Source organism: Bipolaris sorokiniana, assembly GCF_000338995.1.
Source record: "Bipolaris sorokiniana ND90Pr unplaced genomic scaffold COCSAscaffold_1, whole genome shotgun sequence".
In the NCBI taxonomy this organism is placed as follows: domain Eukaryota; kingdom Fungi; phylum Ascomycota; class Dothideomycetes; order Pleosporales; family Pleosporaceae; genus Bipolaris; species Bipolaris sorokiniana.
In genome coordinates this window covers 1,619,786-1,640,930 of record NW_006911895.1, presented here as the reverse complement: position 1 = coordinate 1,640,930, position 21,145 = coordinate 1,619,786, and the positions used below count along the sequence as shown (strand labels likewise).

At 50.4% G+C, this 21,145-nt stretch overlaps 8 protein-coding genes across 8 annotated transcripts; 3 read left to right on the top strand and 5 right to left on the bottom strand.

Moving 5' to 3' along the window:
• Positions 1-45: 45 nt before the first annotated feature.
• On the bottom strand, positions 46-1,629 carry COCSADRAFT_341556 (uncharacterized protein; the record flags this gene model as incomplete). Its single annotated transcript, XM_007696650.1, has 6 exons — positions 1,426-1,629; positions 1,346-1,368; positions 1,043-1,271; positions 882-981; positions 553-825; positions 46-484 (listed from the first exon to the last, which is right to left on the bottom strand). Exons 1-6 carry the CDS (start codon positions 1,619-1,621, stop codon positions 46-48), a joined length of 1,260 nt encoding a protein of 419 aa, XP_007694840.1. The 5' UTR covers positions 1,622-1,629.
• Positions 1,630-3,903: 2,274 nt separating this feature from the next.
• Positions 3,904-5,365, top strand: COCSADRAFT_195337 (uncharacterized protein; the record flags this gene model as incomplete). The annotated part of the gene is made up of 3 exons (XM_007696649.1): positions 3,904-4,157; positions 4,205-4,968; positions 5,022-5,365. 3 exons carry the CDS (start codon positions 3,904-3,906, stop codon positions 5,258-5,260), a joined length of 1,257 nt encoding a protein of 418 aa, XP_007694839.1. The 3' UTR covers positions 5,261-5,365.
• Positions 5,366-6,166: 801 nt separating this feature from the next.
• On the top strand, positions 6,167-7,457 carry COCSADRAFT_211169 (uncharacterized protein). The gene has a single exon (XM_007696648.1). It carries the CDS (start codon positions 6,417-6,419, stop codon positions 7,290-7,292), a length of 876 nt encoding a protein of 291 aa, XP_007694838.1. The 5' UTR covers positions 6,167-6,416; the 3' UTR covers positions 7,293-7,457.
• Positions 7,458-7,622: 165 nt separating this feature from the next.
• COCSADRAFT_21746 (uncharacterized protein) lies at positions 7,623-8,446 on the bottom strand (the record flags this gene model as incomplete). The annotated part of the gene is made up of 2 exons (XM_007695883.1): positions 7,623-8,067; positions 8,139-8,446. The coding sequence occupies 2 exons, from the start codon at positions 8,444-8,446 to the stop codon at positions 7,623-7,625; spliced, it is 753 nt and encodes a 250-aa protein (XP_007694073.1).
• Positions 8,447-9,012: 566 nt separating this feature from the next.
• Positions 9,013-11,076, top strand: COCSADRAFT_32247 (uncharacterized protein). Its single transcript, XM_007696054.1, has 2 exons — positions 9,013-9,800; positions 9,854-11,076. The coding sequence occupies exons 1-2, from the start codon at positions 9,289-9,291 to the stop codon at positions 10,920-10,922; spliced, it is 1,581 nt and encodes a 526-aa protein (XP_007694244.1). The 5' UTR covers positions 9,013-9,288; the 3' UTR covers positions 10,923-11,076.
• Positions 11,077-12,965: 1,889 nt separating this feature from the next.
• Positions 12,966-16,735, bottom strand: COCSADRAFT_32245 (uncharacterized protein). Its single transcript, XM_007696053.1, has one exon. It carries the CDS (start codon positions 16,527-16,529, stop codon positions 13,182-13,184), a length of 3,348 nt encoding a protein of 1,115 aa, XP_007694243.1. The 5' UTR covers positions 16,530-16,735; the 3' UTR covers positions 12,966-13,181.
• Positions 16,736-16,918: 183 nt separating this feature from the next.
• COCSADRAFT_32244 (uncharacterized protein) lies at positions 16,919-18,904 on the bottom strand. Its single transcript, XM_007696052.1, has 3 exons — positions 18,410-18,904; positions 18,185-18,305; positions 16,919-18,137 (listed from the first exon to the last, which is right to left on the bottom strand). The coding sequence occupies exons 1-3, from the start codon at positions 18,771-18,773 to the stop codon at positions 16,925-16,927; spliced, it is 1,698 nt and encodes a 565-aa protein (XP_007694242.1). The 5' UTR covers positions 18,774-18,904; the 3' UTR covers positions 16,919-16,924.
• A 435-nt stretch (positions 18,905-19,339) lies between these two features.
• COCSADRAFT_32243 (uncharacterized protein) lies at positions 19,340-20,893 on the bottom strand. Its single transcript, XM_007696051.1, has 3 exons — positions 20,730-20,893; positions 19,751-20,680; positions 19,340-19,699 (listed from the first exon to the last, which is right to left on the bottom strand). Exons 1-3 carry the CDS (start codon positions 20,861-20,863, stop codon positions 19,486-19,488), a joined length of 1,278 nt encoding a protein of 425 aa, XP_007694241.1. The 5' UTR covers positions 20,864-20,893; the 3' UTR covers positions 19,340-19,485.
• Between the last annotated feature and the right edge of the window lie 252 nt (positions 20,894-21,145).

Here is a 21,145-nt window from a genome sequence, read left to right as displayed (position 1 = left end):
AAAACAAAAATCAGACCAATACATACGAAATCCTTCTTCTCTGTCTCATCGACTTATAGCTACCTCAGTGGTCTTTACAATCGTCAAACCCCTTTGCACAGACCTCCGCGGACCACATCGTGCCTCGTAACTATCAATGCTATTGTCGCTCTCCCCAGCCGGACTTCCAAGTCTCTCAAGACCGCCTTTACCTCGTCCAGCTACGACAGTGTACGTGTCCTTGGCAAGCACTGTGTCTTCGCTATAAGGGTCGCGTCCTATCGATTGACTGCCCTCGCTCATGTTCTTCATGACGAAGCTATCGCCATTTTGCTTCTCACTCTGTTTCATATACCCCCTTGAGCGAAACGGTGTGCTGTTGAGGCCATTGGAGCCGGTTGTTCGGCCTCTTGTAGCTATGGATCGGACTTGTCCGAAGAAGCTTGCGAAGAGTGGTTTCATAGTTGGAAGACAGGCAGCGATGATACCGACATGCATTTCTACTCTTTTTTGTTGCAATAAAAGTCAGTTTCGAGTCCTTCAGGAGTTCTAGTGCATGATGCAAGGACGTACTGTTGCCAGATGTAGTACCAGGATCCGTCACCGGACCAATCCTTTACTTTGAAGAAATTGGCTTGCATCGGCGTCTTGTAGATTGCTATAGCAGAGGCGAAGAGACCGAGACCTAGGATTGTTGCGAGACCAATGCGCGTTTGGATAGTAACTTGTAGCTTCCAGACCATGGGGATGGGGATCAGGGCGAATATCAGATCTGTGGCGATGTTGATGCAAGAGTTGAAGACACCGACGTTTTTGAAGATTGTTGCATCATAGCATTCTGCTTTGCTGTGTTTCTGTTAGCCATCGTGTTGAGCTATGTCAAGGCCTGTATTGGTACCAACCCCATTGGCGGACGCATGGTGTAGTCCCACCCTGCTCGTACGGGTATACACTGGAATATGATGGCGAAGGTCGAGCCAATGGTAAAAATAACAATGAAAACTAAGCCCTCTATCAGTCATGATTGCAAAAAATGCAGAATTTTCCAGCCAATGTTACTTACTCAACATGCCGATTAGGAATGGTCGCCATCTTGTCCGGTCTGCCAGTCGGAGCAAGAAGAGACCGATCGATAGCTTGATGAAGCTGTATCCGGCAATAATGAGAATCGAGTAAAAGTACATGTACTTGAAAAAGGGGAAAATATTCTCCACTGGGAATGCTTCGGCGTGTTTTCCCAGTCCAAGGTTGATGACTGTCAAGAATAGACCCAGTGTCGTTGTGCTTATGCACTAAAGACATAGGTGTCAGCGATATGTTCAGCGAACAAAGACATTTTCTGTCTTTACGAATGTGGTAGGCATACTACTGCAACCAACATCATAATGTCTGGTTTGGTCGGTCAGTGACGTTCGGCGATTCTCATACGTCAGTGGTGTTACATACCATCCCAGCCAAATGTTTTCAACATGAAGATTCGCACATAGAACCGTAGAAGCACCGCAGCGGTTGATAATGCGAATAGAGGACCCTCTACGGCCATCAAATGGGAAGCTTGATTCTCTGCCATGTACTCTGGTGATCGCACTGGCGTTGGGGGAGGTTCCCAACCCTGTCTCGAAATGAGATGATGGTATGCCATGTTGAAAATGTACCCTCAAAAGGAAGCAAAACGAAAGAAAAGACCGGATTCAACAGAAGACAGACATGTAGGTTTTCATGGCTCTGCTCAAAAACGCCCCATGACCGTGTGTCCGAAAGTGGCACGCAGACACGCGCAGAGTGTAAAGACTGTGCACTACAGTAGATGGCCACATCTGGATCAGTATTGGTCCGGGCCAAAACATGCTCCTCCGTATATGCACGCTACATTGTTTAATGTCGAAGCTACGACTCGGCTGTGTTGCATAACAGGGGAACGGCCGGAGTGGCGGACTGTCTGCCCAATCATGTTGATGATGCCAACAGGATTGCAAAGCTTGATCCCGAATCCACTGGCCTGGCGCTATGTTGCTACAATCTGAGGGTCAAGATGGGCTCCCTTTATTTCTTGTCTTCATGCTTTGGAAGAACGCAAAGACGCGGTGGTGTGAGTATATGTACAGACTGCTGGCTGAAACACTGTCATAACTCGAGTCTACATTACAATATATTCTAGACATCCGTTGAGTGTATCATGGATATTTCTGTCATTGCGAACTTGGCACGTGCTGCTTTTGGATAATCAGGACTAATATTGACGGTCAGAAGTGGTAGAACATGTCTTCATCCGGAGGAAGAATCAACGCAGGCTCTATCACTCTGCACCTGAATCCTTTCTGACAGAAAAATGGCAATTCTCATATTCAGAAAATCATGGGATTTTGCAGTTGTTTCCGATTCCACCGGACTTTGCTGCGCTGCCTCGGAAACTGTATGTTGGGAGTGTAGGATTCATCATAAGAATGTGGTAGATTCTGCGAACGGTTCCGGAGGAACTGCCCAGTTGAGGGCAAGTCTCGATACTAGTATGTTAGTGAGGGAAGTGTCTCCATATATCAACTACCAATCCTGTAGCAGATGGCTATAAGGTACGCGTTGTCGGCGAACCGGACTTCGTCATACCCACCTCGTACGACTTGGATTTTGCTAACATGGTGGGTAGTGGCGTGAACACGGCTGCAACACGTGTCTGAGCAAGTCTACCCGCAGACTAGTGGGTTGAGCAATCTCCGGGCGATGCAGGCTGTCGGTTGTGAGATGAACGGATGGGATGTGGTCGTGGAATGATAGGACGCTAATGACCCAGTCGAGCGGGGGCCGGTTCCGCGGACAACAACGGCGCTTGAAATTATCCGCGGTGTGGCAATTGGTCATAGGAAAGTAGCATGCTTATGCGGGCCGCCACACCCTATTCCCCCCTCCCGTTCATTGTCCCAACTCTTTGCCGCTGATGGGGCTCTTGCCAAGTATTTCTAATTGTATGTAAGTATTATGGCCAAGTATGATCAGAGGTGATTGACGCGCCGAACTCCGTGGTAGGTATTAGTGTATGAGATCCGTGCCGATCAGATTGTATACTACGAATTGCAGTACCTAGGCACAGTCCTCAGGTACCACATCCCAATTTCTTCCCGTTAGACCCGCTCCTAAGCTCCGCACAATGACACCGGTTAAAGAGATGAAGAGAGAATACAGTCTTGCATGAGCGTTGTGGAACCACAGCTGCCACACGGCTCGGGGCTTGTTCAGTGCAGCGGCGTAGACGTCCCATGTTTTTCTGACCTATCCATTACCTTGTCGTTCGATAGACCCGTAACCGAGGCTTCCAGAATCTGTCAACACATCTTACCTGCATTCACAGCCTCAGTGTCTTTTTTCCTATCCTTCAAATGGGACCGAGGCTCAGGCGAACCCACGTGTTGCGGAGTTTAGAGACGCCCCTTTGGATCCTGCGAGGCAAACTCGGAATACAGAATCCATTTTGGTGATAGTGACAAGGTAGAAGGAGCACCAAAAAGTTTTCCATCCCATTTGGACCATTTGAGGATTGTGGGCGAATAAGACTTTGGTCTACAATATGCTCTCACTGACTCGAGGCCTGTTCGGTATCAACGGACCGAGATTCGGGGTCCAAAAACAACTGAATATTAGTGCTGTTGGTAGTCAGATTGCTTGATTGGACTAGATGAAGAAAGGTGTTGGTATGCACGCTGAAAGTATTTGAAGGCTCGTGCAGCCCTGCATTGCTAGGCAGCGCTTTTGTCGTCTCTCGCTTTCGCTTCTCTCACATCTTAATATAATCCAGTAATAGCCAACTCGGACTGGCATCGTGCCCGAAGTCATATTCAGAGCAGTTGGCGGTTTCAGTCGTTTACTCGTCTTAATCCTCCAAGGCCCCCCGAATACTTGAATACCCAGCTTTACCCGGTTCGAAACACGATCATGCGTACAACTGCACTCCTTTGGCTTGCACCCGCAGCGTTAGCTAGCGCCATTCCTGCGCTTGAGGAAACTTCTCCAGCTGCATCATTTGACAAAAGGCAGAATGTTTCTCCGAACATTTTGGGAGGAAAGGTCCTTCAGGCAGATGTGTACGCTGGAATTGCTGCCATCAACCAGCAGATCTTCCAGGCCACACAGAAAAACGATCAATTCAAGAAATGCAATCCCCTGAACATTGTTGTTCGCAAGGAATGGTATTTATCCCAGCAAAGTGACAGAAGACATACACTGACATAACCAGGGCTACTTTTACCAAGCCGGAGAAGACCAATTATATTCAGGCGGTCCAATGCATGTCCAAGCTACCCCCGAAGATGCCCAAGGCCGAATGTCCAGGCTGCCGGAACCGATACGACGACTTCGTAGCTGCGCATATCAAGCAGACGTTCTCGATCCACAACACTGGAAACTTTCTTCCGTGGCACCGCTACTTCACATGGGCATATGAGCAGACACTGCGAAAGGAATGTGGCTACAAGGGCTACCAGCCGTACTACAACTGGCCACGATGGGCTGACGACCCCATCAAAAGCCCTGCTTTCGACGGATCTGCCACGTCCTTGAGCGGCAATGGTGTGCTTGGATGCACCAATCAAACCTTTTATGGGATTCCAACGAATACAGAGCCGAAGATCAAGATACCCAAAGGCAGTGGTGGAGGCTGCGTAGCCTCTGGTCCTTTCAAAGACTGGACCGTCAACCTTGGACCTGTCTTCACGGACTCGCTCTGTGTACCTCCCAATCCGATCTCCAACTTCACGGATCCCAACATGGGGCTTGGATATAACCCCCGTTGTCTCAAGCGAGACATTTCATCGTGGACGTCCAGGCAGTGGACTAATGACGAGATGGTAGTGAAGCTGCTCAATAGCCCAGACATGAAGACTTTCTGGTCTGACATGCAAGGTGGTGATCCCGCTTTTGATAATAACTTCATGGGCGTGCACACCGCGGGGCACTTCCACTTGGGTGGTGATCCTGGATCTGATTTCTTCACTTCTCCCGGTACGTCTTGATGTTGTACGTCTTAGTGTTCGTACCTGCTAACGTAGAGAAAGGTGACCCCTGGTTCTTCTTGCACCACGGACAGATTGATCGTGTGTGGTGGACGTGGCAAAACATAAACCCGGCCGAGCGTACCAATGCCATCTATGGAACTACCGTTATTTCTGACCCCACCGCGCCTGCAACTAAGCTCACCGACAAGATGACGCTGGGCTATGCCTATTCCGAGGACATTACGGTTGCCGATGCCATGAGTACGATGGGAGGACCTTTCTGCTATACGTATATCTAGACCTGCCTGTTGGAGGCTTCTTTGCTATTCATGTGAATAATTTCTAGTAAATACTAGTGCATTGCTATTGGAGCACTACGTAGAGGAAATAAAAATGAACTTGGCAATTTGTAACGAATACGGTGTGACTCTTGACGCTGGGTCTGAACAGGCATATACCCAGTAGTTTTATATGAAGCGGCTCTTGACCACAACCACGGTAAATTTGCTTCACCACCATGCCTGCGGAAATAGAGAAGAGCGACAGTTGTGCATCGAGGCTAACAATCGTCTTGGTAGTGGGGCATCTGCAGGTGCTTGAGACGAAGTACCAGTACAGTGGTCGGGCACGTCTTGGCTCTATTGCGGAGGCGTTGACACTGTACTCCACCTACTCTAGTACAGTATACACATATATCAGAGCATCCAAAAAAGACGAAGCTTGGACAAAGGTACCTGGGGCAAAGCAAGCAGCGATTCGACAATGGCACGCAGCGCTAAGCAGTCACCATACCTGTGTAGCGTTCGGCTCTTGACGAAGAATGAATGGGTGGGGTTTTCCCCCCATCCAAAGGGCGCGGAGACCCTGCATTGCCAACGCATCACCGCTGAAGAAAAGGGATCCCCCAAAGAGCAATCATGTGCACCAATCCTTCTCTGATCACGCCCGTTCCTAAGAAGCGTCTGTAAGATTGCAGCCAACCCCCTCTACAACGCCGACGCCCGAACTACCCAAATTCATTGGACAGCCTGCAATCGTGCTCTGTTGCTGTTTGCGGGTTATTATTAGTTGGGCTGGCGATTCCGAGCAAAAAAAGCTTACTTACCTGGTTAATTTTACCCCACTAACATCGTACATTTGTCCCCGCCGCCGCCGCCGCCGCGCGCGCGACAATCGGGTTTACAGGGTCCCTTTTTTAGACCAGGGGGTTTGGTTTCGCGCTGGGAAAGAAAGAATTACAAGGCGTGTTGGGCATCATCGATATAGTCGGCACAACCATTTTGTTTTCTACCATCACAAAAGACCTCACAAGAAAGACTACAAGAGAGAGCCAAAAGAAAGACAAGAGCGTTCAACGTCATACTAAGAAAGCAAAGTCTCCAAAAAAGAGAGACAGACCATTACCCCCCCTCCCCCTCCCCCGCATATCACTCCCCTCCCCCCCTTCTCGCAGCCATGAACGTCGACCCTCTGACAGGCGCACCGCTGCCGTCCACCGCAATCCAGCGCATCCTCTACCTCGCGCCCAAAGTGCACATATACCAGATCCCACCGGCGACGTCGACAAAAGGGTACCAAGCCTCTACGTGGACGGCCAACAACAACCAGCTACAGATCTTCACCGCGCGATTACGCATCGTCGAGACCTCGATACCCAGCGCGTCCTCGGACGACCCAAGCGGCACCGATGGCGGCAACGGCGACGACAATGAAAAAGTAACGACGACAATCCTGCTCGAAGACCCCAAGAACGGGGATCTTTTTGCTGCAGCCCCTTACACCAGCGAGCGCACCGTCGAACAAGCACTGGACAGCAGTCGCTTCTTCGCCATCACCGTCGTCGGCGAGGGCCGCAAAGCCATCCTCGGCATGGGCTTCGAAGAACGCAGCGAAGCCTTTGATTTCTCCATCGCCCTGCAAGATGCCCGGCGCGTGCTAGGTTTCGAATCCAAATCCGCATCAGCACTCTCCTCGCGGTCGTCATCTAAAACCAGCGCTCCCGTCGCCGATGAGGCAAAACGCGATTTCAGCCTCAAGGCTGGCGAGACAATATCGATTAACCTGGGGGGACTCAAGGGCCGGCGGTCGAGGAGCCATGAGAGCGACAAGAGCGACGAGGGCAAGAAGAGCGATCAGGATGCGCTGTTTAGTATAAAACCGCCTCCAGGGAGCGGGCCTGGAGGCGCATTTTTGCCGCCGCCGCCGAGCGCGAAGAGTGTCAAGGAGGAGAGGAGGAGGAGTAGACAGACGTTTGATGCAGCGAGTTTGCCGCCGAAACAGACGGCGGAGGATCTGGGGTTTGATGATGGCGAGTTTGGAGAGTTTCAATGAAAGAAAGCGTATGTGTGCAAGTATCAATTGGGGCATGACCTTTTTCTTATTTTTGTACATTTAGCAAGGCGTTTTTTTATATTGTTGCATCTGTCTCACGTGTATCCTCGCATGGCAGGCGCGTTGAGGGATTCCAAACATCAAGAGTCAAGAAGTGGTTTCTGCATGTGTATGTGTCCATGTCGTTGGATGTGCGTATGTGAGAGTATGTGATAGGGGAAGAGGGGGGGGGGTGGGGGGTATCAGGTAAGTTTTCGGCTCCAAACAAACGCCTTGGAAAAAAGACACAGCCGAAATAGAAGGCGACAGTCACAAAATCTCCATCTTAACTCAAGACTCCGTGTAGCCCTGCGCCTCTTTATACAGCCTCTCGATATCCCGAATCAGGTCCTCGGGCTTATCACCATCTGGGCAGTCTTTAAACTTACCCCCATCAGCCACGCACCTCACCTTGTCGTCTAGCCTGACGGTGCAGCTCGTAGTCACGCCCACATCACGGCTATGCTGTGCGCTGTCCCTCAGCAGACCCATACCGTACGCACCGTTTTCCCTGCTCATGCATTCGTTCAGCACCTCGAAGTCGAGACCGTGTTCCAAGGCGCAGTCTTCGATGAGCGAGCGGGCGGGTATCTCGGGGTAGTCGGTGATGAGGCAGTTTGTGAAGCCTAGGTAGAGCTTGGGGTCGGGGTACTCGGATGCGGCACAGAGCATCACGATGTCGCCCAGGCACTCGGTTTGGCCGTGCATGCACAGCACACCGTCGTCTTCGGTCAGGCTGTCCGGGGTTTGTTAGCAACTGTCGTGTGCGTGGGTTTGTTGGTGGATTGCGGTGGTGGGCAAACTTACGTGCCAATCATGCTTAGACGGAAGTCGACTTTGTCAGACACGTTTGCCATGGCGGGCAGCACCAGTTTGTTCAGGCAGTCTCGCGCGTCGGGGCACTTGGACATGATGTGCACGTCCAGGGGCACTTTTGAGTCGGCGTCCAGGCTGTGGTGGTCATCGGGGCAGGTCCATGTCGATGCCAGCCAGAACAAGCTGAGGACGAGCATGGTGATGGCCATCTGCAGGCGGCTCTTGCTGCTGGAGCTGCGCGAAGCCACAGGCTCACCAGCCTCAGGGGCATTGGGGATGAGGGGCGTTTTCTCTTCCATTGTATATACAGGGCGCACGCGTCGATGTTGGGTTTGGTAGTTGGAGATGGGGTCCAGACAATCTAGATAGCGTGCTGAACCGGACTAGCGAGGCCGGGGTGGAGAGGGCGCAGCTTATGTGATGAGCGTAATCGACGGGCAGATGTACATACACATGTACACCGATGTATGGATGGATGCAGTCAAATAAGGAATCATGGAGTGATTGGCGCTTGGGGCCTCCCGTAGCGTGGTCAGCTAGTCGGCGTGTGTCCTGGCAACGTTATGTCAAGCACATTGACTATAGTAAAGTCACACATGGACAATCAACAGTTCCTGGAAATGGATCAATGATATGTACTCCCCCCCGTGCCAGCCGTGGATTGTCCAAACGCCCGTTCCACTATATGTATGCATGCAAATGTATGCCACCATCACATGCCATGCCGCGGGAGACACGACGGCACAACAATTACCCGTAAGTATCATGTGTGGCGTTAGTTTCTGTGAGCTGTGGACGGGCCTGGCATGACTGGACTGGACTGGATGGCCCCCCGACGGCCGGAGGGGTTACACGCATCCTGCATCGCAAACATCACCACGCCTATTCCTGGGTACACAATCCCCCCTGGCCGCCGCTCTTTTCTGCTTCTTACGCTTCCTCACAATGAACGACTCTTTTATCTGGTTTCCCTTCTGATACCCCACATTTAGACTTGCATACATACCCGTCTGCTTCACCCGCAAAAAACCCCCAAAAGGCCAAGGCCCCCCCCCAAATCGCCCTGCTATCTGCTTGGTCCATGCGCACAGTCTTGTACTACCAACCTCCTGTTCCCTGCGCCTATTAGCATTGAGCCAAAATGGCGTCAACTGATGCCGCCGCTCCCATTGACGCTTTTACCTCCCTCATCAATACTACTACTTTACTCGACTTGGCCCGCCGCTTCTCGGCAACCTACAGCCACCTCGCCAGGACCTCAACAGAGCATTTCCTCGCTACTCCCGTCACTGCTCTGCCTACTGGAAAGGAAAAGGGCAAATTCCTGAGCATTGATGTTGGCGGAACTAATCTAAGAGTTGGATTCGTGGAGCTGATTGGAGAGCCAGAGGCTTCTGCGGGGAGTGAGCGTAGCCGGAGCAGCACCATCGGGGACAATGTCTTTGCTCAGATCAACCGAAGTCATGACAAAAACTGGCCAATTGGAGATCACCTGAAAATGGACCAAGCCGAAGACCTCTTTGCCTGGATAGGTGACTGCATCGCCGAGGTAGTAAAGGGCGCTCTTGACAAACAGGAGAGCAGTGGCAGTCAAGTCAGCACGCCCCTAGGCGATGAGATTCTGCTTGGTATCACCTTTAGCTTTCCAATGGCGTAAGTCGAGTCGACCGTATACTACCGTGGTGCTGTGCTAACATTCTTGTTAGCCAGACTCGTCTATCAGAGGCAACTCTGCTGCCAATGGGCAAGGGATTCGCTATCACATCTGACTTGAACTTGGGCAAGATGCTTCTTGCAGGATACGCCCGACACTGCGATGGTTCCCAGCAAAACAAGCCGCCATTACCAAGGATACGTGTTGCAGCCATCACAAACGACACAGTAGCCACGTTTGCGTCACTCGCCTACGCAGTCAAGGCTTCACCAAACAGTCGCGTAGCAATGGGTCTGATTGTCGGCACTGGAACTAACGCAACAGTACCAATGAAGCTGGATCGTCTACACCCTGCAAAGAAGAGTGCCTTGGCCAACCCTGATGCTGTCGAGACTGTAGTCATCAACACTGAATGGACAATCCGCGGCACTGACAAGCCTCTGATCGATCTCAACATCAAAACTTCCTGGGACATGACACTCGATGCAAACAGCGACGCACCAGGTTTTCAGCCATTCGAGTACATGACATCAGGGCGCTACCTCGGCGAAATCGTACGCCTGATATTCATCGACGTAGTCTCCAAAGACACAAGCGTGCAAATCCCACCGTCCCTCCAAACCAAAAACACCCTCCCCACCAGATTCCTCTCAGAAATCATTGCGCGAAAGGGCGGCCGCATCGTACAGCAAGAACTAGAAAGCAGATACCCCGATGCAAGTCCATCCGACGACCCCTTCTGGACCGTTGACAGGGTAGAAATGATCCGTGACATCGCCGAAGCAGTCCAACAACGCTCCTCCGCTCTCGTCGCCGCCGCATGCGTTGGGCTTCTGAATTGTGTCAGCGAAGTATCTCTCGACGGCGCAAAAGCACCCAGCAACGGTACACACAATAGTACCAAGAGCAAGCGCGAGATTGAAGAGCTGGTCATTGCCTATGCGGGCGGTACCATCTCACAGTATCCAAAGTGGCTGCAGACGTGTCAGCAATGGATCGATATTCTGGTTGAGGAGGGTTCAGCGGAGAATTCGAGCAAGCAGGTTACGCTCAAGGAAGCGAAAGATGGGGGTATTATCGGGGCGGGTGTGTTGGCTGCTATGACGGATGATATGGCATGAAAGATGTGTTTGTGTGTGTGTTGAGCGGAAATAGAGATGTGTATTCACCTTAACAATAATAACGTAGTTTACAAGCGAGTGAGCCATACAAGCGAGTGAGCCACCCCACCAACTTTACGCACCTCTCTTGTTACAATATACAATGACTCCACCAAATCTATCCCAACACGTCCCTCGTGAGGCTGACATATACCTTGCACTATCAGCTCTTAAAAAAAGTCAAGTTCAAACTGAAAGGCGTGCTGCAGCTACGTTTAATGTTTCTCGCGCTACTCTCCACCGCCGACGCGCTGGCAAGCCTGCCCGACGCGATTGCCAGCCCAACTCAAAGAAGCTTACCAAGCTAGAAGAGGAGGTGATTATTGGCCATATACTTGATCTTGATCTACGTGGATTCTCGCCTACCTACGCAGCTGTGCGCGATATGGCTGATAGACTCCTGGCTGCGCGCGGCGCTGGCCAGGTCGGCGTCCACTGGCCGCGTAACTTTGTCAAGCGTACAGACAGTCTTATAACGCGTTTTAGTCGAGTGTACGATAGGCAGAGAGCTCTGTGTGAAGATCCAGTCCTAATTAAGAGCTGGTTTGAGCTTGTAGAGCAGACAAAGGCTAAGTACGGCATCTGCGACGAGGACGTCTACAACTTCGACGAAGCTGGCTTTATGATGGGCAAGATTACGACTCAACTTGTCGTTACAGCGTCAGAGAGGAGAGGCCGGCCAAAGGCAGTTGAGCCAGGTAATCGTGAGTGGGTGACGCTGATCGCAGCGATCAACGCAGCTGGCTGGTCAGTCCCACCGTTCCTTGTATTCGCTGGCAAGTACCACCTATCTGCTTGGTATGAGGAGGCAGAGATCCCACGCGACTGGGCGATCGCAGTCAGCGACAATGGCTGGACGAATAACGAGCTAGGCGTCGCATGGATAAAGCACTTTAATGCCCACACGAAGACTCGCGTTATTGGTACACGTCGCCTGCTTATTCTTGACGGCCATGAGAGCCACTAGTCTCTAGAGTTTCAAGAGTTCTGCAAGGAGAACAATATATATACGCTCTATATGCCGCCTCACTCATCTCATCTACTCCAGCCTCTTGACGTTGGCTGCTTCTCGCCGTTAAAGCGCGCGTACAGCCGCGAGGTGGAGAGCCTGATCCGCCATCACATTAACCACATCACCAAGCTCGAGTTTCTGCCAGCGTTCAAGGTAGCGTTCGATCGATCCTTCACGCCATCCAATATCTGCTCTGCCTTCCGCGGCGCAGGCCTTGTTCCTCTCCAGCTAGATGCTGTTCTATCAAGACTTGATATAAAGCTCCGTACGCCTACTCCACCAGCTGCTCTAGAGGCTCTCTGGCAGGCTCGCACGCCTAGTAACACACGCGAGCTTGAAGCTCAATCAACATTAATACGTGATCGCGTTCAGCGGCATCAAGGCTCATCGCCAGCTTCAATTATTACAGCAATTAATCAGCTTAAGAAGGGGGCTGAGGTAATGATGCTCTCGGCTGAGCTAATGCGCGATCGGATAGCCAGCCTTGAGAAGGCGAACGAAGCCGCAACAAAGCGTAGGCAGCGTAAGAAGAAGCGGATACAGAAGCAAGGAGTGCTAACAAAGGGAGCTGGAGAGGATCTACTCGCTCAGCGCGAGGCTGATCAGCAGATTGCTCATGAAGAGCGTCAAGAAGGAGAGCGATTAGGTGTCAGCCGCCAGGCTCTTGCGCGCTGTAGTAGGTGTAAAGAGACTGGCCATAATGCGCGTACGTGTAAGAAAGATACTCTAGGTACTACTTAATTAATTATATTAATATATAGCAAAATAATTATATTATGGTGGAGCTATACGCCTACAGAGGTGCGCAAAGTTGGTGGGGTGGCTCACTCGCTTGTATGGCTCACTCGCTTGTAAACTACGTTAGTATTATTATTCATTTGTTCATTCACATTTTGATTAACTATTATTATTATTATTATTATTATTATTATTGTTATTATTGTTATTATTGTTATTATTGTTATTATTGTTATTATTGTTATTATTGTTATTGTTGTTATTATTGTTATTATTTTCCAAAGCGGACATGGGAATCATCGTACTAAACATGGAGAGGTGTAAAACTATCGAAAGATAGACAATGGATTTGTGCATAACAAACTAGATAACGCTACAAAACTCCCATACTATCTCTATTATCCCCACGTGCGAAAAGAAAAGTTTCTAAAAGCGAACGCACTATCGACTAAACAAACTTCCCTCCCCGTTCACCTAACAGGCAACTGATTCTGCCACTCAGGATCCACCTTACTCTGCTTAAAAAAGCTCTTACCCCTCAGCCACTGTCGATACGCCTTATACCGCTTCTTGCCCGTATCCTCATCCTCGACGTCCAGCGGGTTCTCCCTAACACGCAGAAACTCTTCAAACTCCTCAATATCCTCTTCGGGCGTCTGGAACTTGCTTCCGGACACCAGTGGATAATGATGATGGTGATGTTGGTGATGCAAAGGTGTGGGAGGAACATCGTTGTACACGTGGGGATAATGATTATATGATTGGGGGTAGGAATATGAAGGGGCGTGGGAAAAGGGGGTGCTGACGGATTGCGAGGTCATGGGCCGCGCGTGGTGCGAGGTGAAGGAGCGGACGGATGCAGCGTCGGTGTCTAGTCGGGCTTGCTCTGACAGTGTGATCTGGATGCCGTCTTCGTCAAAGTCTTTGGGGGGCGTGGCGTTGGATTCGGTGACGGAAAGGTAGTCGTAGTATTCCATTGCGATGGGGTCATCGGCGGTGGGGATCTCGCTGCTGACGACTAGGGGGAGGTTGAGTGGGTGTTCAATGTAGCGCGAGTATTCGTCTTCTTCACTCGGGGCAACCGAGGGATTCATGCTGTTTTCGTAGAATTGGCGCAGGGTCCATTGGTGGACCAGGGCTTTGTCGGCTGGCTTGAAGCCGGGCTTGAGAGTCGACGAGAGGCCTGTGGATGTGGAAGTTGAGTTGTTCATGGATTGGTAGGCTGATGATGTCGAAGCAGACATGCGTGTCTCGAAGTGAGGGTCTCGAAGAATAGATTGTCGGACCCGCTGATCTGGATAGGGTATATTATGATGTAAGTTCCTTCCACGAGGCGTAGGGAAGCGATCGGGTCTGGATTCAGTCTCACTTGATGGGTCGATAATAGTGACCCCCTTCCGGGGCAGCTTCTTTTCGTCTCTTCCTCCTGCATCAAGCTCTTGCTGCTTTTTTCGAGGAACAAATGGAGACATATTCTCCTTTCGAGACGGGTACGTCCCATCGCGTCCGGGCCGTGGCTTAGCCAGTCGAAAAGCAAATATCTTGAGGTAAGAAGATATGGCCAATGGCCGGTAGTATTCGAGCCAATAGTCGTCGCGGAAGCTGATAAAGTCAAAAGCAGTCTCGTGAGTCGGCCGTGCTGGCATGATTGAGGGTGGCAATGCACGCTGTTGAAGATGAGAAAGTGTATACCAGTTGATATAGTCTCGCCGGTTTCGGTCCAGCACGGTTTGCGGGCTTTGGTGATGAAGGTAGTAATCAGTCGAAAGATCCCAAAGCATTGGTTGACCATGCGAATACGTGTAGTATCCGAGGAACAAATTATAAGCTTCTTGTCGCTGCGAATCGAGAAACGAATTGTGATAGTATCGCTTGAAGCTTTCCACCATGTCGCGCGAGCTGCTTTGCCACTGGTTGATTTTTCGGTACGTAGCCATTGTATTGACGAGATGTGATCCGCCGTACTGAATTGCGATAGTGTCGCCGTGGCCATGGAACATTTGCGTGAATAGCTCGACGCAATCGGAATCGTACTCCACAGTGTTTCCAGAAATGACGCCCAGCGCCTGTAGCTGACGGCCCAGGGCTCGCTTTCCGATGACGAACTGCGCTGCATTTGTTCGATCCAAACAGTCGATACAGTTAGTTCGAGCGACACCATTCTGCACCTGCGGCTCATCAAACTCATTGTCGCCATTCCGGAAGAATCCTGTTTTACGCATCACTTTCTCAGCAAGGTTCTCAAGAGTGCCTATAACATCCTGTCCTCTCGTTTTCGCTGCTCTGGACATGTCGAACGCCTCATACAGAATCTTCTTATCTTTAGGTAGAGACTGGTTCAGGTAGTCAACAGCGTGCTTGTATTCATGAAGCAACTTGGACTCTCTTGGCGTTCGTTCTCGAGCCTTGATCAAATTGAGAACATAGATAGGCGCTCCATATCTTTCGAAGAGGTTGTCAAAATGCAAAGCTGCAGCGCTGTAGAAGGGGTCGACAAGACTAAGATCAATGTCAGGCTTGGGCGTGACACCGGTGTTGTCTTGGGTCCAATACAGTGGTATGCTACCTCGATGTTGCACATAGGATGTATAGCTAGGATTGGCATACAGCCTTGGCCCGGGTGCATGGAAGGACGTTGTCGTTTGTTCGGACACAATCTGCTCAGTCTCGACATCATTTGCGACATAACCTAGATCGTTCGTGCCGCGCTTGAGAAATCGAGCACCAGCAAAGAACCTGGACCTTCTCGCAATGATAGTAAGATATACCCGTCGACCAAACACATCTAGGGAAGACTGATCGACGTAACCGTGTATGATTGGATGACACCAATCGTACATGTTCTTCAGGGCATCGCGTGCAGGGTTGAGGAGATGGTGGTTCCAAACAAACATGTCCTGGTAGTCGCGATCCAGGTTTGAGATGCCTTGACTCAACGCAGTGCGTTGTTGGATAATGTTTTGCTGCAAACTCCTTGTCACGTTGTAAGAATACGAAAAATAAAACGATCGCGTAAGGTCCATGTTGTTGAGAATCGACAAAAACCTCGCCTCTTCTGGATTCCTGTCCTTTTGGTATTTCGACGTTGACCCCGTCGTCAGAGGGATCATCTCTGTACCGTCGATCTGATAGACGTAGTGGCCACCTAGCATAGCTACTTGAGATCTCTTAGATATCAAAAGCATATAGTAGGCCTCGGTGAAGCGGATGAATCCCAGCAACCCCCACGTGCTGCATTTCAGCTTCATACCTCCCGTGGCTTTATTGCCGTCTGCTATCGTGTCCAGGAGCTGGTGCATCTCTCGCCGGCTATACACTATATCATCTTCGAAGATATTCAAGTGTCCCGGCGCAGCTGTTCGATCGATTTTCAACACGCGAAATTGCCTGTCTGTGATATCCGCACCGATGAGGTAGAAGCGAGAACTGGTTTCGTAGAGAGAAAACTTGTGCATCCTCTTGATGCCGCTTTCTCCCACATTTTGGTAGGTCGCACCCTTGGTCTTGTGTACTGTGGATGGTGTCGCTGGTCCTTGGAATGCTACGTTCACGTTCGGGTTCTCCTCTTCACCGCCAAACTTTGTAGATGCAGACTCTCTTCGGGGCTTGCCATGGCCGGGTAGCTTTTCCAGGTCAGCTTCCGGCTTGAAATTGTGATCATGTTCAAGGGGCAAGGTCTGCGGGCTTCCGACTGCAGTTGGAGCTTTCTCGATGTCATCTAACTTGTCCTGACTGATGCTTTCGTGTGACGTAGTTGCTCTGGAGGTTATTGAACTTGCCCGTTCTGGGGAGTCTAGCCTTGACTTGGATCTCTCCATGATCAACAATCAGTTGGTGGATAAAGTTCGGGGCGGTATAGCGAAAGGAAATGCTGTCATGAGGTCACAGCGTGCTTGTCAGAGACTCAAAGTACTAGTGGCGTGTGCGCATGATGCATGGTAGTCACAACCCAGACACGAAGGCTTCTTTCACAGACCGACCATCATTCGAGAAAAGCCAAGACGAAACCCTTTTCCAGGTGCAGAGTCCCTTTGTAGATTGAAAGGGTTTCGACGTGTTGTTTTCCCCACTAGGTCCCAGCTCGTAGAGGCTTGGCGCACGTCAATGCACCTATCAGCACGCCAACATAGTACCTCATGCCTTATCTGGATCTTGTCACAGCAGGGCTAGTAAATATGTTTTGAATAGATTAAACTCAATTATATATACCTGTCTACAGCATGAAATTGAACTTGTTCCTCTTTCGCGCCATACTTCCGCCCTCCTCCAATGGCACACCCGCGTATTCTGCATGACCGCTATCCATTAACTTTCTATTCTCTTTGATTAAGACCCATCTTAGCACCGCAGCGAGAATTCCAACTAGCAGCATGAATGCAGCACATATACTCATGCCTTTGACATAGTACGGGCCATCTTGGTCAGGAAAAATGCTTGTACCAACCAACGGCCCGATTTGTCCAATAAGATTCAGAAGGGTCATTCCGGCACCCTTTTTGCTGTCACTTTCCTGGTTGTTGACTGTCCACGTTATGATACAAGTGATCGCACTGAAGAAGCCTGCTGCGGCAGGGAATAGGGCGATATAGCGAACTGTGGTGTTGTCAGACTCGAGATAACCAGAGATCGCAATAGTGGCGTATCCGGCTGTGGCAAGCAAGGAGTGTAATATTATAAAGGTTGAGCGTGACTGTAGACGATCTGAGTAGTGTGCAGTGATGAGCACAGTTGCAAAGGCGAACAGATACGGGGGTGCCGTCAAACCTTGTGCGGTAACCGACTCCCAGCCCATGTCTTTTACGACTGTGGGTAAGAAAACCGGCATTGAAGCAAATGCAACATTGCAAGAGAAGAACATGAACGCTGTCAGATAGGCCTTTGGGTCTTTCAGAGTCTGAAGCACCTCGCGGAAATTGAGACCACTTCCACTTTGTTGGCCTTGGTACTTCTCATCATCCTTGTCTTGGTCTTCCTTCTCCTTTTCCGATCTCAGTCTCATCACTGCAACCTCGCGCTGTCTTGGACTCAGCCACTTTACAAAACCCGGCCCGTCTGGGATGACATCCCAGGCCCAGACAGCAACCAGGACAGACGGGAACCCCTCGACCAAGAATAATAATCGCCATGGATTGAGCCGAGTATGCTCCCCAATTTTAGTGATGCTATAGGCCAAAGCGCCGGCAAATGATGCCGAAAGGGGGCTCGCACTGACGATGAGTCCGGTCCGAAAGGCGAGCTCACGTCTACGATAAAAGAAAGATAGATAGAACGGTATACCCGGAGCGAAGGCAGCTTCGCTGAGACCAAGTAGAGCTCGCAGTATAAAGAGGAAACCGAACGAATTTGTAACTGCTTGGAGCGATGCTATGATGCCCCAGGACAGAACACACAAAGAGATGTAGATGTGTGGCGGTACAACACGATACCTATCCACATTTAGCGATACGCCAGTCTTGGGATGAATTGTACGGACATTAATATCATCCATTCGAAGACAATGTAGGTGATATAAAAGGCCCACAGAAGCCACTCATACTGAGCAGGGCCAAGCTTCAAGTCTTCTGGGAGGCCAGCTATGCGTGCATTACCGATGTCTGGCATTCTTCGTCAGCATGGATGTGGTTTAGCCACTTCCAATCATATGCGCACCTGCTATGGAGATAGCCGCTGAATCTTTCTGGGTCTAGGGTCTACTCACTCGACCGATCCAAGAAGGCCAACATGTAGAGGAAGGCCATGAACACAACTAGTCTCCGATCCAGCTTCTTCAGGACTGTACGGTCCTCATCCGGGGTATAGAGTTCATAACTTTGAACTGAATCGAGCGAGGGGCGATGTCCACTAGGTAGCAGGCCCTCGTCTTCTTCACCTTCCAGGTCTTCTTTCGACACTGGCTCCTGGTGTGGGGAGATTGTTTGTAGTTCGAACGAGTTTGGTTGATGCATCATAGATGGGCCATCGGAGGGTTTTGAGGACCGAGACGAGGGCGTAGCCTGAGGCGAACTGTCACTAGTACTTGGAGAAGGTTGTTTAGGTCGCTGACGGGACGAAGAGGATGACATGCTTGGCTTTGTTTGTGGTAGGAAGAGGGGTACAAAGGCCAAAGAAGGGATCACATTGAATAGGGAACGTGGCTTGCATAAGCCGACAGTTCCGAAATCTTATTGTCGCACGGATTTGTAAATGCCAAAAGTGTAATCGAAATGACCGCAACCCTTGTCCTTATGTTCTAGCGATGACGCTGCGGGCACGTGCGGTTACCCCACAGTTCAGGGTCACTTTCCCTGATCGACATTCGCGTCGCGCATTTCTTCAATAGCCGTAAAGTTATGAAATCTCATTCAGCATCGTCCTCTGACAGCCTTCCTATATATTTAATGTCAGAACCTCCAATAATAGCTTCTAAAATTGTCATTCAGAGAATATTTGATGCTTTCAATCATCTCTTGCCTGACTTCTCTAGTTGCCAAGGAGAATGCTGTGTATATTTGAGCATGTATCAGTAGCATAACACTTCCTTCGCCCCCTAAAATTAGAGATGAGCCCCAATAAGCACGCGCGGTCCCACCAAGACTTGAAAATACCAACAAAAATCGAAATATTCAAGCCTCAACGAATAAGTTTAGACTGCCACTATATATAATTGTCATTCGAACGACAGAGAAACAAATATCCAGCTGGTATAATGCAGATCAGGTTTGGTGGAAAAGAAGGCGATAATTATATTTGAAAGTCTGGAGGAACGCCAGTCCCTTTTGGTCTGCGGAAGTGTGTCTATTTTGGCAATTGCCAGTCCTTGTAGCTCCACTTCTCGGATACCGTATACTTCTTCTGCTTTGCATACGGAATTTGTCTTCTGGCTTCAACTTTGCCCTGCAGCAGCATTGTCCTGAAACGGTCCTTGAGAAGATTTCCCTCTGGCTTGAGAAGACGTAGCGAATCTCTCAACTCGTCTGGAAGCACAACTTCGAGTGGAGCTTCTGGCAATCTGGGTAAAGTTAGCAAACAGCACGGTTCAAAAGTGAGGAGAGAATCTTACGGAGCCTTGCCGAACTGCTTTTTCCTGAGCTCGATCTCCTCGCCATCATCTTCTACTACTTCGGCGTTCTGCTTCTCAAGAGCCTGGAGTACAGCAGCTCTTGCCTTCTCCTTTTCTTCAACACTCTTCGCTAGCCTCTTGACTTCTTGAAGTTGCTGTTCTTTTGCCTTCATTTTGGCCTCGTGCTTGGCCTTTCTTTCAGCCTCCTTCCTCTTCTTGATCTTGTTCCTCTGGGATATGGTTTTCCTCTCTGGTCTCTTCTTCTTTACCTCCTTGTTCTCATTGTCACTGAAGCCTTCCCACTCACTTTCCCAAACGCTTTCTTCGCCAGAGTCTGATTCCGTCTCAGCGGCCGCCCGTTCCATACGCTCAGCCTCTTCGCGGGCCTCTTCTAGACGCTTCTTCTCGGCCTCGACAACCTTGTCAGACTCGCGCATGAGCTCATTCTGCCAGTCTTCGAGTAGAGGGTTGTATGACTTTCCGCCAGTCGGTTTACGGATTGCTGGGATGGGCTTGCCGGTCTTTGCTTGGGAGACAGGTGCGTGCTTGAGCGTCTTTGGCTCCACCTTTGGCTTTTTCTTTTCCAGGTATTCAAATCTAGGATCTTCCTTGACTTCTTGTACTGCCCATGGGTCATATGCAGCGTCACTGGTTTGCACTACATCCTTTTTGACCTGCTCGCCGCCATAGGCAATGGCTCTTAACCTGTCGTATTCCTTACTTGAGACCTTGGCCTTCTTTCTCTTGCCATCATCGGCAATGTCCGAAAGACGTTTCCTGGTCGAGACGGCGGGAACAGCAGAGCGTTGGGCGAGGATCTCGTCGACCTTGAGAGGCTTGTGGCGCTTTGCAATAGACTTTTTGATCTCGGCAGATCCAAGGGTATCGACTGCGAAGAGTTCGTCGGCAGGCTTTTCCGCAATAACACCACTGCAATCTGTTAGTACAATGCAACTGCTGTGGCCAGCGCAAGACATACCCTTGGATTATCTGCTCTCGCACTTCTTCAAGGCCAGACTGGATTTGCGTGACATCGACATTTTTGCGCCAAGCCTTCTTGCCTTTGCGACTAGGTTGCTTGTGCTGCGCCGGTGCGGCTCCTGAGTCTGCCATTGTGTCTTTCGCGTAGTTTTGCGGGCAAGTCGTGGGGTTGTTGGTTGTCGCAAAAAGTTCGAGCCAAAATTCCGACCAACGCACGCACGGACATTCTGGCAAGACCCACCCGGCACCCCTGCACCTCTCGGTAGTCGGTGTTGGCCAGAGTACAGGGTGCAAGGCCTCCAGTTGGACCAGCACTCCTTTCCGGACACCGCACTTCGCCAAGATACAGAACTCGGATCCCTGATTGCTGTGTACACGCCTAGTCCTTCGCTTTTGTCTTCTTCTCTGGCCTCT

What these genes read in the sequence shown, in the direction of transcription:
- COCSADRAFT_32243 (XM_007696051.1), bottom strand. Translation starts at nt 20,863, where the DNA reads ATGGCAGACTCAGGAGCCGCACCGGCGCAGCACAAGCAACCTAGTCGC. An exon ending in CGAGAGCAGATAATCCAAGG is followed by an intron (nt 20,681 to 20,729) that starts GTATGTCTTGCG and finishes AACAGATTGCAG; the next exon opens with TGGTGTTATTGCGGAAAAGC. An exon ending in AAGCAGTTCGGCAAGGCTCC is followed by an intron (nt 19,700 to 19,750) that starts GTAAGATTCTCT and finishes AACTTTACCCAG; the next exon opens with ATTGCCAGAAGCTCCACTCG.
- COCSADRAFT_32245 (XM_007696053.1), bottom strand. Translation starts at nt 16,529, where the DNA reads ATGGAGAGATCCAAGTCAAGGCTAGACTCCCCAGAACGGGCAAGTTCA.
- COCSADRAFT_32244 (XM_007696052.1), bottom strand. Translation starts at nt 18,773, where the DNA reads ATGTCATCCTCTTCGTCCCGTCAGCGACCTAAACAACCTTCTCCAAGT. An exon ending in GGCCTTCTTGGATCGGTCGA is followed by an intron (nt 18,306 to 18,409) that starts GTGAGTAGACCC and finishes GAAGAATGCCAG; the next exon opens with ACATCGGTAATGCACGCATA. An exon ending in TTCGAATGGATGATATTAAT is followed by an intron (nt 18,138 to 18,184) that starts GTCCGTACAATT and finishes AAATGTGGATAG; the next exon opens with GTATCGTGTTGTACCGCCAC.
- COCSADRAFT_32247 (XM_007696054.1), top strand. Translation starts at nt 9,289, where the DNA reads ATGGCGTCAACTGATGCCGCCGCTCCCATTGACGCTTTTACCTCCCTC. An exon ending in ACCTTTAGCTTTCCAATGGC is followed by an intron (nt 9,801 to 9,853) that starts GTAAGTCGAGTC and finishes CATTCTTGTTAG; the next exon opens with CCAGACTCGTCTATCAGAGG.
- COCSADRAFT_211169 (XM_007696648.1), top strand. Translation starts at nt 6,417, where the DNA reads ATGAACGTCGACCCTCTGACAGGCGCACCGCTGCCGTCCACCGCAATC.